Source organism: Oncorhynchus clarkii, chromosome 4 (genome assembly GCF_045791955.1).
Source record: "Oncorhynchus clarkii lewisi isolate Uvic-CL-2024 chromosome 4, UVic_Ocla_1.0, whole genome shotgun sequence".
Classification (NCBI taxonomy): Eukaryota; Metazoa; Chordata; class Actinopteri; order Salmoniformes; family Salmonidae; genus Oncorhynchus; species Oncorhynchus clarkii.
Genome location: NC_092150.1, coordinates 62,504,977 through 62,523,674, shown reverse-complemented (window position 1 = coordinate 62,523,674; position 18,698 = coordinate 62,504,977). Strand labels below are relative to the sequence as shown.

Sequence of the window (18,698 nt, the reverse complement as noted above, 5' to 3'; positions counted from 1 at the left end):
AAATGTTTTTTGGGTAGAACCCTACATAGAGGGTCATAGGTAGAACCCTTTGCAAAGGGTTCTACCTAGCACCAAAAAGGGTTCCCCTATGGGGACAAACCTGAAGAATCCTATATGGTTCTATTTAGCACCTTTTCTTCTAAGCATGTTGTGAAGCGGAATGTAAAAAAATGGCTCAACTTACCCCACTCTCCCCTATTAAGTCTCAAGGAGACCCACTGTGTTGTAGCCACACCAGGAAGAACAGAGAAAGGGGGAAAACCCTCTGGGCTCACATACAACAAGCTTTCTAGCCAAAACTCTGCATGGGGCTACAATGAGGAAGTGAAATGACTGCATTTGTCTTTTGCTTCCTTGCTGGCAATGGTCTGAGTAAAGTCTCAGGAGACTTCCTCATATGAATAAAAACAGTACACACAGGTTCTGTCTCTCAACGTGATCGAGGTGGCTCTCTCCTTCACACAGCAACAGGCTCGCTACCAGACAAACAGGCTGATGCTTCTTCTAACCACCACAACAGTAAGTAGAGAGAGAGCAAAATTAGCATCTAATATCCAAATCTTGTTGAGCTGCAAGGGTTTACAGTAGGGAAATGTTTGTAACTTCTTAGAGCCAATGTATTTTTTTTGTTCGTTTTTGTTTCTGTGATAGTTCATTTGGATTATGTGTCTTCCTGATATACAGTATATGTGTGTGCTTAAAAGAGACTACCCACTGGGCACACAGTCATCAGCCAGTTCTGTTTTCATATAATTTCAAACAGCATTGTAAACATTGAAATTAGGGTAAAACTTAAACTTCAATACATTGACTTAACCTGACTAACAGGTTGTTGCATCAATCTAATTTCAGCATAATCATCAGCACTATGTAGTGTATGTAGAAATTGCGTTGAAAACTCCATGTAGAAATGATGTTGAATATTAGACATTGTTTCAATGTTGATAGTAAAATGGTATGTTTGAATCAAAGTCATTGTTTCAACATCATGCCATCAACCTAAATAAAGAGATAAATTGAAACAAGATGCAAATGCACAGTCCAAAGATTCCTGCCTGAATAGGAAAACCTCTCTGATCTTTATGGTTGAATCTGTGTTTGGAATTCACTGCTCGACTGAGGGACCTCATAGATAATTGTATGTGTGGGGTACAGAGATGAGGTAGTCATTCAAAAATCATGTTAAACACTATTATTGCACACAGAATGAGTCCATGCAATTCATTTTATTCCTGACCGTATGTAGGCTTGCCATAACAAAAGGGTTGAATACTTATTGACTCAAGACATTTCAGCTTTACATTTTTTATTAATTTGTCAAATGTTTGAAAAACATAATTCCACTTTGGCTTTATGGGGTATTGTGTGTAAACCAGTGACACAAAATCTCAAATTAATCAATTTTTAATTGAGGCTGTAACACAAAAAATAAATGTAAGTCGAGGGGTGTGAATACTTTCTGAAGGCACTGTATCAGAAATAAATCCTAAACAATAAAGGTCAATATCTCATTATTTTCAGAAATAAAAGGAAATAGATCATCTCAAACTGCAGTGGTCAAATGATTTGCACACAGAAGCAAGCACCAACGAGCATCACATGGGCATTGAGCGTGGCAAACGCGCTCTACAAATTAAATGTTACTTTTATTATCAAGACAGAAAAATATACACGTAAAAGCTTAATTACATAAAGGAATATTCGTGGGAATATAGCCATAATATAAACGACGGAAAGGAGAAGGGAAAATATTTGAAAAGTCTACAGTTTAAAAAATACTTTGAGAAGAAGCTGCTCCCTTGTGTGGATGCTACTTCTCAAAAATGTTGATATCTCTTATAATATCTATTGTGCTAATTTTTTTATTTGTTTGGAGAAAGAAAATGGTGCAATAAACTAGTGAACTATTTACCACAAAATACAGTTGAAGTCGTACGTTTACATACACCATAGCCAAATACATTTAAACTCAGTTTTTCACAATTCCTGACATTTAATCCTAGTAAAAATGTCCTGTCTTAGGTCAGTTAGGATCATCAATTTATTTTAAGAATGTGAAATGTCAGAATAACAGTAGAGAGAATGATTTATTTCAGCTTCTATTTCTTTCATCACATTTCCAGTGGGTCAGAAGTTTACATACACTCAATTAGTATTTGGCAGCATTGCCTTTAAATTGTTTAACTTGGGTCAAACGTTTCTGGTAGCCTTCCACAAGCTTCCCACAATAAGTTGGGTGAATTTTGGCCCATTCCCCCTGACAGAGCTGATGTAACCGAGTCAGGTTTGTACCCTCCTGCTCGCACACAATCTTTCAGTTCTGCCCACAAATTTTCTATAAGATTGAGGTCAGGGCTTTGTGACTCCAATACCTTGACTTTGTTGTCCTTAAGCCATTTTGCCACAACTTTGGAAGTATGCTTGGGGTCATTGTCCAAATGGGAAGACCCATTTGCGACCAAGCTTTAACTTCCTGACTGATGTCTTGAGATGTTGCTTCAAATTTCCTTTCTCATGATGCCATCTATTTTGTGAAGAGCACCAGACCGTCCTGCAGCAAAGCACCCCCACAGCATGATGCTGCCAACCCCGTGCTTCACAGTTGGGATGGTGTTCTTTGGCTTGCAAGCCTCCCCCTTTTTCTTCCAAACATAACAATGGTCATTATGACCAAACAGTTCTATTTTTGTTTCATCAGAACAGAGGACATTCCTCCAAAAAGTACAATCTTTGTCCCCACGTGCAGTTGCAAACCGTAGTCTGCCTTTTTTTATTTTTTATTAAAATTATGGCGGTTTTTGGCAAGTGGCTTCTTCCTTGCTGAGCGGCCTTTCAGGTTATGTCGATATAGGACTCGTTTTACTGTGGATATAGATACCTTTGTACTTGTTTCCTCCAGCATCTTCACAAAGTCCTTTGCTGTTGTTCTGGGATGGATCTGCACTTTTCGCACCAAAGTACGTTCATCTCAAGGAGACAGAACACATCTCCTTCCTGAGCAGTATGATGGCTGCATGGTCCCATGGTGTTTATACTTGCGTACTATTGATTTTACAGATGAACGTGGTACCTTCAAGCATTTGGAAATTTCTCCCAAGGATGACTCAGACTTGTGGAGGTCTACAATTTTTTTCTGAGGTCTTGGCTGATTTATTTTTATTTTCCCGTAATGTCAAGCAAAGAGGCACTGAGTTTGAAGGTAGGTCTTGAAATACATCCACAGATACACCTCCAATTGACTCAAATTATGTAAATTAGCCCATCAGAAGCTTCTAAAGCTATGATGTCATTTTCTGGAATTTTCCAAGCTGTTTAAAGGCACAGTCAACTTAGTGTATGTAAACTTCTGACACACTGGAATTGTGATATAGTGAATTATAAGTGAAAAAATCTGTCTGTAAACAATTGTTGGAAAAATTACTTGTGTCATGCACAAAGTAGATGTCCTAACTGACTTGCCAAAACTATAGTTTGTTAACAAGAAATGTGTGGAGTGGTTGAAAAACGAGTTTTAATGACTCCAACCTAAGTGTTTGTAAACCTCCTACCTCAACTGTACTTACAAAATAATACATATAGGAGTAAATCAGCCTGAATATCAGGACACACAACTGAAATGCGTTTCAACAACTAATTAATAATCACATTGCATGTGAAACTGTTCTTTAGAGATTGCAACTCCTCTGTCCCCACGAAAAGTATGTTTATGGATCCATCTACATTCATTCCACCTGGGTGGGCCTATTGACCCAGCTGTGGACACATACTACAGACTGGTGCATAAACACATACACAATATATACTAAAGTATGTGGACACCCCTTTAAATTAGTGGATTAGGCTGTTTCAGGATAAACCTTTCCAACAAGTCAGTTTGTCAAATGTCTGCCCTGCTAGAGCTGCCCTGGTCAACTGTAAGTGCTGTTATTGTGAAGTGTAAACGTCTAGGAGCAACAACAGCTCAGCTGTGAAGTGGTAGGCCACACAAGCTCTCAGAACAGGACCGCCAAACGTTGAAACGAGTAGCACGTATACATCATCTGTCCACGGTTGCATCACTCACTACCGAGTTCCAAACTGCCTTGAAAGCAACCTCAGCCCAATAACTGTTCGTCAGGAGCTTAATGAAATGGGTTTCCATGGTCGAGCAGTCACACACAATGCCAAGCGTCGGCTGTAGTGGTGTAAAGCTTGCCGCCATTGGACTCTTGAGCAGTGGAAACGTGTTCTCTGGAGTGATGAATCACGCTTCACCATCTGGCAGTCCGACGGACCAATCTGGGTTTGGCGGATACCAGGAGAACGCTACCTGCCCCAATGCATAGTGCCAACTGTAAAATTTGGTGGAGGAGGAATAATTGTCTGGGGCTGTTTTTCATGATTTGGGCAAGGCCCCTTAGTTCCACATTCTAGATGATTCTGTGCTTCCAACTTTGTGGAAAGCCTTCCCAGAAGAGTGGAGGCTGTTATAGCAGCAAATGGGGGACCAACTCCATATTAATGCCTAGGATTTTGGAATGAGATGTTTGACGAGCAGGTGTCCACATACTTTTGGTCATGTAGTGTATATCCAAGTTAGAGGCTTCTATCCCTTATTTCAGGAATAACTTCCTCTATAGTCATCTGCGAGGACAAGGGAGGCACTGTTACTGTACAAGACTACACTGCCTATACCATTGAAGTACTCAGGCAACTGAATGACCCGCAAAAAACCAGTCTCAACATCAACAGTGAAGGGGCGACACCAGGATGCTGGCCTTCTCGACAGAGTTCCTCTGTCCAGTGTCTGTGTCTTAATCTTTTCTTTTTATTGGCCAGTCTGAGGCTTTTCTTTGCATCTCTGCCTAGAAGGCCAGGATCCCGGAGTCGCCTCTTCACTGTTGACGTTGAGACTGTTATTTTGCGGGTACTTTTTAATGAAGCTGCCAGTTGAGGACTTGTGAGGCATCTGTTTCTCAAACTTGACACTCTAATGTACTTGTCCTCTTGCTCAGTTGTGCACCGGGGCCTCCCACTCCTCTTTCTATTCTAGTTAGATCCAGTTTTGCGCTGTTCTGTGACGGGAATCATACAGTGTTGTACGAGATATTCAGTTTCTTGGCAATTTCCCGCATGGAATAGCCTTCATTTCTCAGAACAAGAATAGGCTGACATGTTTCAGAATAAAGTTCTTTGTTTCTGGCCATTTTGAATCTGTAATCGAACCCACAAATGCTGATGCTCTAGATACTCAACTAGTCTAAAGAAGGCCATTTTTATTGTTTCTTTAATCAGGACAACAGTTTTCAGCTGTGCTAACATAATTGCAAAAGGGTTTTCTAATGTTCAATTCGTCTTTTAAAATGATAAACTAGGATTAGCTAACACAACGTGCCATTGGAACACAGGAATGATGGTTGCTGATAATGGGCCTCTGTACGCCTATGTAGAGCTTCCATAAAAAAAATCAGCTGTTTCCAGCTACAATAGTCATTTACAACATTAACAATGTCTACACTGCATATCTGATCAATTTTATGTTTTTTTAATGGACAAAAAATGTGCTTTTCTTTCAAAAACAAGGACATTTCTAAGTGACCCCAAACTTTTGAACGGTAGTGGATATCAAGCAAGTATTTTTATGTTCCACAAGTATTATCATATCAACTGTTTTGTACAGATAATTATCAGACTCAAGTTACAAATGCTGGTGAACACTCAAATAAAACAAATTCACAAATGTAATGCACTGGGCCTTAACTAGTCCTGTATTAGCGTACAAACGCTGCACATCCACCCCCAAACTACTTCCTGTGGCTATGTCCTTATGATATCACCTTAGCTCCTTACATTATTTCTATTGATGAAAACCGTTGTTTACCTCTTGTGTCGCACACATTTCATTCAACATTTAATTCTAGCTCACAATCAAGGACAGCTGTGTATTCCCTTAAACAGTGGTGAAGTGTGGGCCTGTGACTATGTAGCCTTGTGACACTGTCCTACTGGACTCTGTGCAGGTTCCTAGTTAAGTGTAATGGAGTACTATGGAATGTTGGAATCTTGTTATCTTCCTGCAGATGGCAGTATTGAGTCATGACCTGAGGGCCCACTTATTTTCTTTCTCCAATCAAATCTAAACGTAAACTTTTCAAACATATTCCATTCTCCTTTCTCTTGTTTGTATTATGGTTATATTCCCGAATTTCACTAATATCTCTTTATGTAACGAAGCTTTTAAGTGTGTATTTTCCTGTCTTTATATTAATAATAATATTTTATTTGTAGGGCGCGTTTCCCACACTTAATGCATATTTGAAGCTTGTTGGTGCTTGCTTCTGTGCGCAAATAATTTGTCCACTGCAGTTCGAGATTATTTATTCCCTTTTATTTATGAAAAGAAGCTGATACTGGCCTTTATTGTTTATGATTTATTTCTGATATTTTAGCTTAATTCAATTCATTTATACTATACAAGAAAACTCTACATTTTACAGTAGCCTATGTATTGCCTACCTAAAACATCCATTGATACATTTGAAGTCCTTAAAAATAGAAACGTCATATCCTAGTAAAATATAACCTAGATATACATCACATTTAGAAAGGATTCAGACCCCTTGACTTTTTCCACATATTGAGTTACAGCCTTATTCAAAAATGTATTAAATTGTCCCCCCCCCCACCCCTTTTTTTACCCCATCAATCTACACACAATACCCCATAATGACAAAGCAAAACCATGTTTTTAGAATTTTTTGCAAAACAGAAATATCACATTTACATAAGTATTCAGACCCTTTACTTACTTACTACACAAGCCACTCCTGTGTTGTCTTGGCTGTGTGCTTAGGGTCGTTGTCCTGTTGGAAGGTGAACCTTCACCCCAGTCTGAGATCCTGAGTGCTCTGGAGCAAGTTTTCATCAAGGATCTCTCTATACTTTGCTCCACTTAATCTTTCCCTCGATTCTGACTCGTCTCACAGTCCCTGCCGCTCAAAAACATCTACACAGCATGGTGCTGCCATCATCATGCTTCACCGTAGGGGTGGTGCCATGGTTTCCTCCAGACGTGACACTTGGCATTCAGGCCAAAGTGTTCAATCTTGGTTTCATCCAACCAGAGACTCTTGTTTCTCATAGTCTGAGAGTCCTTTAGGTGCCTTTAAGCAAAAAAACTGTCTGATTAGGAGGAATAATATCCGACAATACCTTTTTAATTCTTTGCGCTATGCATTTTGCTAAAAACACTGAAGTGTAAGGGACCTCCAATTTTTTTAAACGGACTGGATCTTTATATTTACTACTTGGTTCCTGTTTCAGGAATAATGAAATCAGACCTTCTTGTTGAGTATCTGATAATCTACCATTTTTATAGGAATGTTTAAAACATATTAATAATGGTCCTCTGAGTACATCAACAAAGGTTTGGTATACCTCAACTGGTATGTCATCCAGCCCTGGAGTTTTCCCAGACTTAAAGGCTTTAATATCATCAATAAGTTACTCCTCTGTAATGTGGCCTTCACATGAGTCTACAGCTGTTAATTTTACATTATTAATAGAAAAAAAATCCATAGAATTAACTTTGGTTAGTGGAGATGGAGGAGACTGAAACGAAAACATATGCTTAAAGTACTTTGCTTCCTCTTTCAAAATATTATTTCATGAATCATGGGTGACTCCGTCATTAGTTTCAGTAAATCATTTTTGGTAGCATTTCTATGTTAAAGATTAGAAAAGAGCATGGGGCATTTTTCTCCATATTCCATCCAGTTCACTTTATTTTTTATAATAAACTCAGCAAAAATAGGAACGTCCTCTCACTGTCAACTGTGTTTATTTTCAGCCAACGTAACATGTGTAAATATTTGTATGAACATAAGATTCAACAACTGAGACATAAACTGAACAAGTTCCACAGACATGTGATCAACAGAAATTGAATAATGTGTCCCTGAACAAAGGGGGGGGTCAAAATCAAAAGTAACAGTCAGTATCGGGTGTGGCCACCAGCTGCATTAAGTACCGCAGTGCATCTCCTCCTCATGGACTGCACCAGATTTGCCAGTTCTCGCTGTGAGATGTTACCCCACTCTTCCACCAAAGCACGTGCAAGTTCCTGGGGATTTATGGGGGAAATGGCCCTAGCCCTCACCCTCCGATCCAACAGGTCCTAGACGTGCTCAATGAGATTGAGATCCGGGCTCTTCGCTGGCCATGGCAGAACACTGACATTCCTGTCTTACAGGAAATCACGCACAGAACGAGCAGTATGGCTGGTGGCATTGTCATACCGGAGGGTCATGTCAGGATGAGCCTGCAGGAAGGGTACCACATGAGGGACGAGGATGTCTTCCCTGTAACGCACAGCATTGAGATTCCCTGCAATGACAACAAGCTCAGTCCAATGATGCTGTGACACACCGCCCCAGACCATAACGGACCAACCACCTTCAAATCGATCCCGCTCCAGAGTGTAGGCTTCGGTGTAAAGATCATTCCTTCGATGATAAATGTAAATCTGACCATCACCCCTGGTGAGACAAAACAACGACTCGTCAGTGAAGAGCACTTTTTGCCAGTCCTGTCTGGTCCAGCGACGGTGCCCATAGGCGACGTTGTTGCCGGTAATGCCTGGTGAGGATCTGCCTTACAACAGGCCTATAAGCCCTCAGTCCAGCCTCTCTCAGCCTATTGCGGACAGTCTGAGTACTGCTGGAGGGATTGTGCATTCCTAGTGTAACTCGGGCAGTTGTTGTTGCCATCCTATACCTGAGGACGATCAGCTGTCCGTCCTGTCTCCCTGTAGCACTGTCTTAGGCCTCTTACCGTACGGACATTGCAATTTATTGCCCTGGCCACATCAGCAGTCCTCATTCCTCCTTGCAGCATGCCTAAGGCACATTCACGCAGATGAGCATGGACCCTGGGCATCTTTGTTTTTTTTTCAGAGTCAGTAGAAAGGCCTCTTTAGTGTCCTAAGTTTTCACAACTCTGACCTTAATTACCGTCTGTTAGCTGTTAGTGTCTTAATGACTGTTCCACAGGTGCATGTTCATTAATTGTTTATGACTCATTGAACAAGCATGGGAAACAGTGTGTAAACCCTTTACAATGAAGATCTGTGAAGTTATTTTGATTTTTACAATTTATCTTTGAAAGACAGGGTCTTAAAAAAGGACATTTCTTTTTTTGTTGAGTTCATTTTACATTTGATCTTTCTTGAATAAGTTCCTACATTTATTTTTGTTTTTCTTCTAACTTTCTGTGTCTCTATGGTACAGTTGTATTTCTATCTATCTGTATTGTTAGTCCTTCTATTTCTTTTGTTGATATGGACTCTTGACCTAAATTGCTTTTGTTTTAGAGATGAGCGTAGAATTGCATGGCCTCTAAAGGCACATTTAAAAGTGTCCCATACATTAAGGGGATCTGCTGTACCTATGTTACGTCGGACATAGTCTGTTATAAATTCTTCTGTCCTAGGTAAAAACCAGTTATCATCCAATAGGCTTTAATTAAACTTCCAATATCTTCGCCCACGTGCGGATATTCTGTAAGAGTAATATAAACACCTACTCATTCAAGGGTTTTTCTTTATTTTTACTATTTTCTACATTATAGAATAAAACTATGAAATAACACAAATGGAATCATGTAGTAACTAAAAAAGTGTTAAACAAATCAAAATATATTTGAGATTCTTCAAATAGCCACCCTTTGCCTTGATGACAGCTTTGCACACTATTGGCATTCTCTCAACCAGCTTCACCTGGAATGCTTTTCCAACAGTCTTGAAGGAGCTCCAACTTATGCTGAGCACTTGTTGGCTGCTTTCCCTTCACTCTGCGGTCCGACTCATCCCAAACCATCTCAATTTGGTTGAGGTTGGGGGATTGTGGGGGCCAGGTCATCTGATGCAGCACTCCATCACTCTCCTTCTATGTCAAATAGCCCTTAAACAGCCTGGAGGTGTGTTGGGTCATTGTCCGGTTGAAAAACAAATGATAGTCCCACTAAGCCCAAACCAGATGGGATGGTGTATCGCTGCAGAATGCTGTGGTAGCCATGCTGGTTAAGTGTGCCTTGAATTCTAAAAAAATCACAGTCTCTGTCACCAGCAAAGCACGCCCACCATGACACCTCCTCCTCCATGCTTTACGGTGGGAAATACACATGCGGAGATCTTCCGTTCACCCACACTGGGTGTCTCACAAAGACACAGCAGTTGGAACCAAAAATCTCACATTTGGACTCCAGACCAAAGGACAAATCTCCACCGGGTCTAATGTCCATTGCTAATGTCTCTTGGCTCAAGCAAGTCTCTTCTTCTTATTGGTGTCTTTAAGTAGTGGTTTCTTTGCAGCAATTCGACCATGAAGGCCTGATTCACAGTCTCCTCTGAACAATTGATGCTGAGATGTGTCTGTTACTTGAACTCTGTGAAGCATTTATTTGGGCTGCAATTTCTGAGGCTGGGAACTCTAATGATCCTCTGCACCAGAGGTAACTCTGGGTCTTCCTTTCCTGTGGCGGTCCTCATGAGAGCCAGTTTCATCATAGCGCTTGATGGTTTGTGTGACTGCACTTGAAGAAACTTTCAAAGTTCTTGAAATTTTCCGTATTGACTGACCTTCATGCCTTAAAGTAATGATGGACTGTCGTTTCTCTTTGCTTATTTGAGCTGTTCTCGCCATGATCAAATCAAATTTGTCACATGCGCCGAATACAAACTTACAGTGAAATGCTTACTTACAAGCCCTTAACCAACAATGCAGTTTTAAGAAAAATAAGTGTTAAGTAAAAAAATAGATAAGTAAAACATTTTTAAAAAATAACAATAGCGAGGCTATATACAGGGGGTACAGGTACACAGTCAATGTGCGTGGGGGCACCGGTTAGTCGCAGTAATTGAGGTAATATGTACATGTAGGTAGAGTTAAAGTGACCATGCAATATGGGCTTGGTCTTTTACCAAATAGGGCTATCTTCTGTATACCCCCATACCGTGTCACAACACAACTGATCGGCTCAAACACATTAAGAAGGAAAGAAATTCCACAAATGAACTTTTAAGAAGGCACACCTGTTAATTGAAATGGACCGCAGAGTGAAGGAAAAGCAGCCAAGTGCTCAACATATATGGGAACTCCTTCAAGAATTCCAGTTGAAGCTGGTTGAGAGAATGCCAAGAGTGTGCAAAGCTGTCATCAAGGCAAAGGGTGGCTCTTTGAAGAATCTCAAATCTAAAATATATTTAGATTTGTTTAACACTTTTTTGGTTACTACATGATTCCATATGTGTTATTTCATAGTTTTGATGTATTCACTATTATTCTACAATGTAGAACATTTTTAAAATAAAGAAAAATCCTTGATTGAGTAGGTGTTCTAAAACTTTTGACCCCCATATACTACTCACCACTGCGACCTATATGCTCGCGTTGGCTGGCCCTAGCTCCCTAGCTTCATTCGTCGTCAAACCCACTGGCTCCAGGTCATCTATAAGTCTTTGCTAGGTAAAGCCCCGCCTTATCTCAGCTCACTGGTCACCATAGCAACACCCACCCGTAGCATACGCTCCAGCAGGTATATTTCACTGGCCATCCCTGAAGCCAAAACCTCATTTGGCCGCCTTTCCTTCCAGGAACGAATTGCAAAAAATCTCAGAAGCTGGTGTCTTATATCTAATCTATCTCCCTCTCTAACTTTAAGCATCAGCTGTCTGAGCAGGTTACCGATCACTGTACCTGTACACATCCCATCTGTAAATAGCACACCCAACTACCTCATCCCGATAGTATTACTTACCCTCTTGCTCTTTTGCACCCCAGTATCTCTACTTGCACATCATCATCTACACATCTATCACTCTAGTATTAATGCAAAATTGTTATTATTTTTGCCTCTAAGGCCTATTTATTGCCTACCTCCCTACTCCTCTACATTTTCACACACTGTACATAGATTTTTCATTTTCCCCCCCAATTTTTCTTTTATTTTGTGATATTTACTGCACGTTTGTTTATGTGTAACTCTGTGCTGTTGTTTTTGGTCACACTGCTTTGCTTTATCTTGGACAGGTCGCAGTTGTAAACGAGAGCTTGTTCTCAACTGGCCTACCTGGTTAAATAAAGTTGAAATAAAATGTAAAAAATAAAGTCGACGTGTGTCTAGTCTGGTGCAGAATGATTCATCTCTGGCTTGAGATGAAGTGGTGTGAGGGGATGTGGTTACATGTAGATTGTTCAAGCTGTGAAGAGGTATAAGATCATAAACACTGTTCTCACATGCAAATGAACATGGGGGTGTAGGGTACCTTAATGTAAATTGATCTTCAACTTGTTCTGCATGTAGATGACTAACTGGCATGGTATGCTTCTTCGTTCGAGTTTATACTAAAACATGGCAATGTTCGTCTTAGCCTGACATTTACTTCCTCTTTATCCAAGTCTCTTATCAAACCGATGACACCACTGCCGTTCAAAGTCGAATGCAAATCAGGAAGAAAGGGTGCTATGAAGGAACAAATGATGGGGGTGGATGGCATTTCACATAAGGCCTAACAATTGTATGTGTGCATACAAGTGTAACTGTTCACTGTCTACGATCTGTGTAAAATACACGTTATCTTAGTTTTGTTGACAACTTCTTGCTATTCTTAGAGTTAAGCACATTCCGGAACCAGAATAGAAGGTAAAGGGTGGGCTGAACCCGTATGGAATGCATGTCACTTTCACCCTCCCAGTCATTAGTGCAGTCACTTTGTAAAATAATTATTGGGGTTTTCCAGATTATCTTTAGAAGATGTCTGACTGGGTTGGTGTTCAAGTTTTTGCAAAACAAATATCATAAAACATTTCTGTTTCGAGACCAACATCCTCAACGATTCCAGTGGTGTATATTTGTTATGACAACGGACACCACTGGTATCAGACACCAAATGAAAGCATTAGAGCAGGGCTTTATTTAAGTTGTCCTGAGACTACAGGGGCTTTCTCGACCTCTTATGACGTGCGTGCGTGATCATGAGGCTGTGGCAGCGCAAGCAGCCAATTCTATCGCTGCCAGTCTAACCACATTCAAAGTGTCTAAAAGTCCCTGTGACTACACCATGATACTTCCTGTGTTTACAGAACCAGAGAATGCCTCACCTCAACCCTTGCCTCTTCTGCACCTGTCAAATCTTCCAAAACTGACACTGTTGCTGTGGAAACCATGATGAAATGATAGAAAAGGGAGGCGAGGAGGATTCCCCGACAGACAGAGCCCTGCCAGGAGCCTGGAAGGAGGACACCTAGACTACTTAGAGACACTGACAGAACTGAGGGAGGAAGCCTAACTGAGCTGAGGACCAGCAGCATGGACCAGCAGCATGGAAAAGTGGAGCGCTTCCTCAAGCTGGGCTACTCCCACAGTGACATTGTGCGCGTGTTGGAGAGCCTGCGCCATGACGCCCAGACCAACGACATACTGGAGGAGCTGATCAAGACCTGCCAGACCCCCACTACCACCACCCCATCCATACCAGCCAGCCGCTCAGCCTACTCCAGCCCACAGCTGATCCCCCGAGGCTGCAGCTCTCCCCAGCCCAGCCAGCCCCTGCGGCCCAGCTCAGTTACAGACAGGGATCCCACTGGGGGATTCAGACCAGTGGTCATTGATGGGAGCAATGTGGCCATGAGGTGAGTTTACTGATCCTCCATTTAGGACTATAGGGATTGTAGCATTAGATGGATAAAGACAGAGTACTGGATGAAATGCTGGCACAAATGATGGTAATGTAAGTACTAATGAGAAAAAAAACACAACAGCACATAGGGATTTATCTGGTCACGGACAGTACCTGTATTGTCACGGTACATTGCCCCCATAGAGAGCATGTGAAGTAGTACATCAATGTTCCTTTCATTTTTACTCTATGCGGCTACCTGATTTGTCCTATTCTGGGCAGATGTTACCCACTGAGGTATAAATAACGATGTTACCATTGCGTGCCAGTAACTGAATGCTATATCCACTCCAGTTTCACTTCACAGACCAACTCATCTCACCCTTCCTCATTAATAGAGAGGGAAGTGAGAGTGGGCGATGCTTTGAGGTGAATTTCAGAAGAATCTGCGGTGGCTGGCAGGTGACCACAGGTGTATGAGAGTATGACCTTTGCCTTCAACATAAATAACTCGTATTCAGATGCAATGGCAATTGGCTATCGATCAATAGCATCAGATATGCTATAACAATAGTGAGAGAAAAAAATAGTTAAAAAGCACTCTGAGATAATCAACAGGTGATGGGAGGGAGGGGGTGAAACTATAGCAGAAACTGAGAGGAACAAAACAACAATGTTCACTTCTCATAAATCAGAGATTTTCTTTCTGACACCGATCACTCGTCTTGAATTAGATCTGCTTTTTGTGGGGGACTGTCGCTGAACTTTTGAAGGTTTCTACTTCTAAGGCACAGTCACTCCTCTCATACTCACCCCTTTGGCAGATATCTCAGTGACTGTGCTTACAAAGCCACCTTTGATTACTCAAGTCCTGAGTTTCCTTGTCCCGAAAGGACTCTGTCTGACTGGAGAGAAAAAAAAAATTCTACCCAAAACACTGTCTCAACTTTCTAAGCAAAGGACATCTTTCTACTCATCATTGTGTATTTTCTATAACATCATTGTTGTTCTAGTGTTGTTGTTGGGTTCGGGTGCCCCAGTGGTTTAAAAATAGGCAATGAGGTCTTATGTTTGGTGCAAAGCTGCCTACCACTTCCTGATGGTTGATTGCTCTATTTACTGATGCCTGTAGGCAAATCATCCTCTCTCAGTGAGCTGCTGTCAGTCAGGCCCTTTGAGGCCTCCGCGCAACCAGTCTTAGACCTGTCTAAAGTTCCGCTGGAGACATCACGCCACTACCATACAGGATGCTGCAGCTCACATCTGTCATGCGAGGTTAAATAAGTGTATCATTATACCTTATCCAAGCTTTTCCAAGAACAGAAGAGTAGAGTTGTTGAAGAGGCACACAGAGATTCTGAGACTTCCTGTTATTCCAGTTTATAGTCATTCGGGGAGATAGTTTTCCCTTAAGGCTGGTTTCTGGGATTGAAGGACACACAAGTGTCTTTGCTGTGGTTCTGCAAAAGAGTTCACATGAATTGGAGTAGTTGGGTCACACGGCTGACAGGATTTCTGAGAAGGGAAAAGAGACGTGACAGCTGTTTAGAAGTGAAAAAAGGAAGCTAATTTTCATACTCTGTCTTTGTAGCCATGGCAACAAGCAAGTGTTTTCATGCCGGGGGCTGCTGCTGGCAGTCAGGTGGTTTCTGGAGAGGGGTCTTCGTGACATCACTGTGTTCGTGCCCCTGTGGAGGAAGGAGCAGCCCAGTCCCGAGGCCCCCATGACAGGTAGGACACACACCTGTTATACAGTCTGACCAGGGCTAGATGGCACTGTGGTGCTAACGGTCAACAACACACAGAGATCTACAATCCCTTACAAAACAGATTAGTTTTGAAACTGCAGTACAAGTGCTGTGGTATTTTGCAGAATAACTGCAGTTGAACTGCAGTTATACTGCACTGTAGCTGCAGTTACACTGCAAAATGACTGCAGTATGGACGCAGTATTGCAGCATATTGCTGTTATACTGCACTCTGACTGCAATCTTTTTTTTCGTAAGGGACATTAATGGTCCAGGTTTCAATCTTCTTTATGGTCTTTTATAACTGAGAATTGTTGTTCACACCATGTCTTTGGACCAAATGGCACCATTTTCCCTATGTAGTGCACTACCTGTGACCAGGGCCCATAGGGCTTTGGTCAAAAGGCTCAGGTCAAAAGTAGTGCACTATAGAGGGAAAAATGTACCATTTGGGACAAAGACCATGTCTTGCTAATGGCTGACATATGACCCATCAACTCCGTGAAACCCTAACCTCTTGTCACGTGGCCCAGCAGATCAGCACATCCTCCATGAGCTGGAGAAGAGGACGATCCTGGTGTACACCCCGTCACGCTGCGTCAACGGGAAGAGAGTGGTGTGTTATGACGACCGCTACATCGTCAAGCTGGCCTACGAGTCTGACGGCATCGTTGTGTCCAATGACAACTACAGAGACCTGCAGATAGAGAGGCCAGAGTGGAAGACGTTCATAGAGAAAAGGCTGTTGATGTACAGCTTCGCCAATGACAAGTAAGTCTCAACACTGAATCGCTCAGCAAAGGTCAAATCAAATCAAACCGCATTTGTCACAGGCGCCGAATACAACAGGCGTAGACCTTGCTGTGAAATGCTTACTTACAAGCCCTTAACATCTTTGAGGGTACCTGATGCAGGGCCTATAAGGAGGATATAAACCATTTTAAATTGGGATTGGGGACAGAGATACAGTACGAGAGAGATGGTTCCGCCACCTACAGAATCACTCCAGCTTGTAAACATATGATAGATCTGTAACAAAGGCATGGCTTCCAAGGGTTTTGAGCATCATGCTTACTTTCATCTTTCTATGACTTTATATTTGAGGTTCATGCCTCCAGATGATCCTCTGGGAAGGAATGGCCCAACGATTGACAACTTTCTGATGAAAAAGCAGTGGACCCCAGAAAACAAGCAGCAGCATTGCCCGTATGGTTGGTAGATATTTTTTTACAATACACACTTTTATTTTCAGTTTCCTTTCTCATTTATCTGGGGGGTTTCAACTAACTCCAATATGAGCCAGCTGAGCAGGATTTGATTTCCAGTTTGTGATTAGCAGTTGGGTCTTGTGATTTTATTTGGTTGCCTGTTGGCCATAAGAGAGCAGCTCCACTCCAAGGCACAGTACCACTCACAAACAAAAGGCATTTTTATCGACACCCAGGATAGTAGAGCTTCAGATTAAACGTCAGGCCTGGGATTATTCCTGTCAGGGGAGTACAAAGCTCCCTCATAGCACTCCAACGTGTACCTAGGGGATCAAAAACAGGCTGGTGACCAGACTTTATTTTTGTTTGCCTTGCCAAGTGTGTTTACAGTACTGAAGAAGGGGAGGGGGGGGGGGGGGGAGGGCTTTACAGTGCACTCAGACGGACACACATCCTTGTTGACAGTCTCTTTAAAGAGATACATGGTACATCTGCAAGCCGTGTTTTGAAAGGCCATAAATATTCCTTATTTGTTTCTTTCCAGGAAAGAAGTGTACTTATGGAGTGAAGTGCAAGTTCTACCACCCAGAGCGCTCCAACCAATCACAGCTGTCTGTGGCAGATGAGCTGAGAGCCAAGAGCAAACCTACTGCTCAAACAGACAGGGAGCGGTCATTTCTCCCCTCAGGCCCCAGCCCTGCTCTGATCCAGGAAGTCAGCCAGGAGGCCCACACTTACACATCCCCTTATGAGCTGGATCTAACTACAACTCATCTATACAAATATCTATCCACACCGCCTCCCCTTATAAAAGAAGAGCATTCCCATTCCCATAGGGCTTCGCCTAGCGATCAGTTCACCAGCCAGAGAAAAACAGGCAGCCCAGCTCTACACCACAGGTCCAGCCTCCGCCTCTGCCCCAGCCCAGACACTGACGAGGCCTTCAGCTCCCTGGAAGCCTCCCTGTCCAGACTCTATGTCCAGGACCAGACCAACAACACCAAGGGGCCAGTGGTGTCCTACACCTACAGCAGTGGGGTGGCCAACTGCAGCCAGCACAGTGGGGACTTCTACCCTTCCAGCACTTCCAGTAGCCACAGCCACGCCAGCAACCAACAGAGGCTCAGCCTGGGTGGACCCTCCTCAGCCTGGGATGCCCCGCAAAAACTGCCACAGTGTGGCTGTGACGACTCACAAAGCTTTGAGTGCAGCCCGTGCATGTACAGACACCAACATCTCCAGTCACAGCTAGGAGAGTGCTCCTATGCTGTTCACAGTAACCATATCCATTTCACAGAGCAGCAGTACTTCCAGAGTCCTCCCCCACAAAGGCAGAGTCACAGCCTCCCAGAACACAGCCCGGCACAGGGCCTCTCTGGCGAGAGAGTGGGGATGACCAGGTCCAATGGAGGTAAAGCTCCAGAGAGTGAGCAGAGGAGGAGTGTGAAGAACCAGCTCAGCACCCTCTTCCCCCACAGCATGGTAGACTATGTGATGAGTGTGTACCCACACACCCTCAATATGTCAGAGCTGGTGCCTCTGATTCAGAGGTTCCGAATCAGCCACATTCCTTTCTAACATGCAAGACCTGTGATCATTTCTCTGTAAGCATTAAACACAGTAGTCTTCAGCAGACTAGAGGAAAGCCTGAAATGTAGCAATCTGAGCTGAATGTGTTATGTCAAGTGCAATGCACTACTGTCTCCTGAATGATGCTAGTTCATTTTGAATCTAGCATTGACTTAAATATATTAAAAGCAGCATGTGTTGTTTTATCATGTAGCCTCAAACTGAGGGAAGCTATAAGACAAAATGGATGTTGACCTGTATGGTATGCAGAATAATGCTGTCCTTGTTATGTTTCTAATCCATATTAAACATAAGTCATTGGCAATTGTCTGATTATCCATCTCATTTACACACTGCCAAGCTCCCTGCACTTTATCGTACCAACTATCTTAGGTCTCTACTGCCATCTATTGGAGTGAGGAGAAATTATCCAAAGACAATTGTCATCACGTCACCACAAGCCAACAACCAATGGAATGGAATCAACATGTAGAATATCCAATAAGAAATCCAGAATAT

At 42.4% G+C, this 18,698-nt stretch overlaps 1 protein-coding gene across 1 annotated transcript; it reads left to right on the top strand.

Annotated features, from left to right (window-relative positions):
* The first annotated feature begins 435 nt into the window (after positions 1 to 435).
* LOC139407767 (probable ribonuclease ZC3H12D) lies at positions 436 to 18,504 on the top strand. The gene is made up of 6 exons (XM_071151626.1): positions 436 to 519; positions 13,119 to 13,667; positions 15,246 to 15,385; positions 15,939 to 16,173; positions 16,507 to 16,613; positions 17,155 to 18,504. The coding sequence occupies exons 2-6, from the start codon at positions 13,345 to 13,347 to the stop codon at positions 18,186 to 18,188; spliced, it is 1,839 nt and encodes a 612-aa protein (XP_071007727.1). The 5' UTR covers positions 436 to 519; positions 13,119 to 13,344; the 3' UTR covers positions 18,189 to 18,504.
* The last annotated feature ends 194 nt before the right edge of the window (positions 18,505 to 18,698 follow it).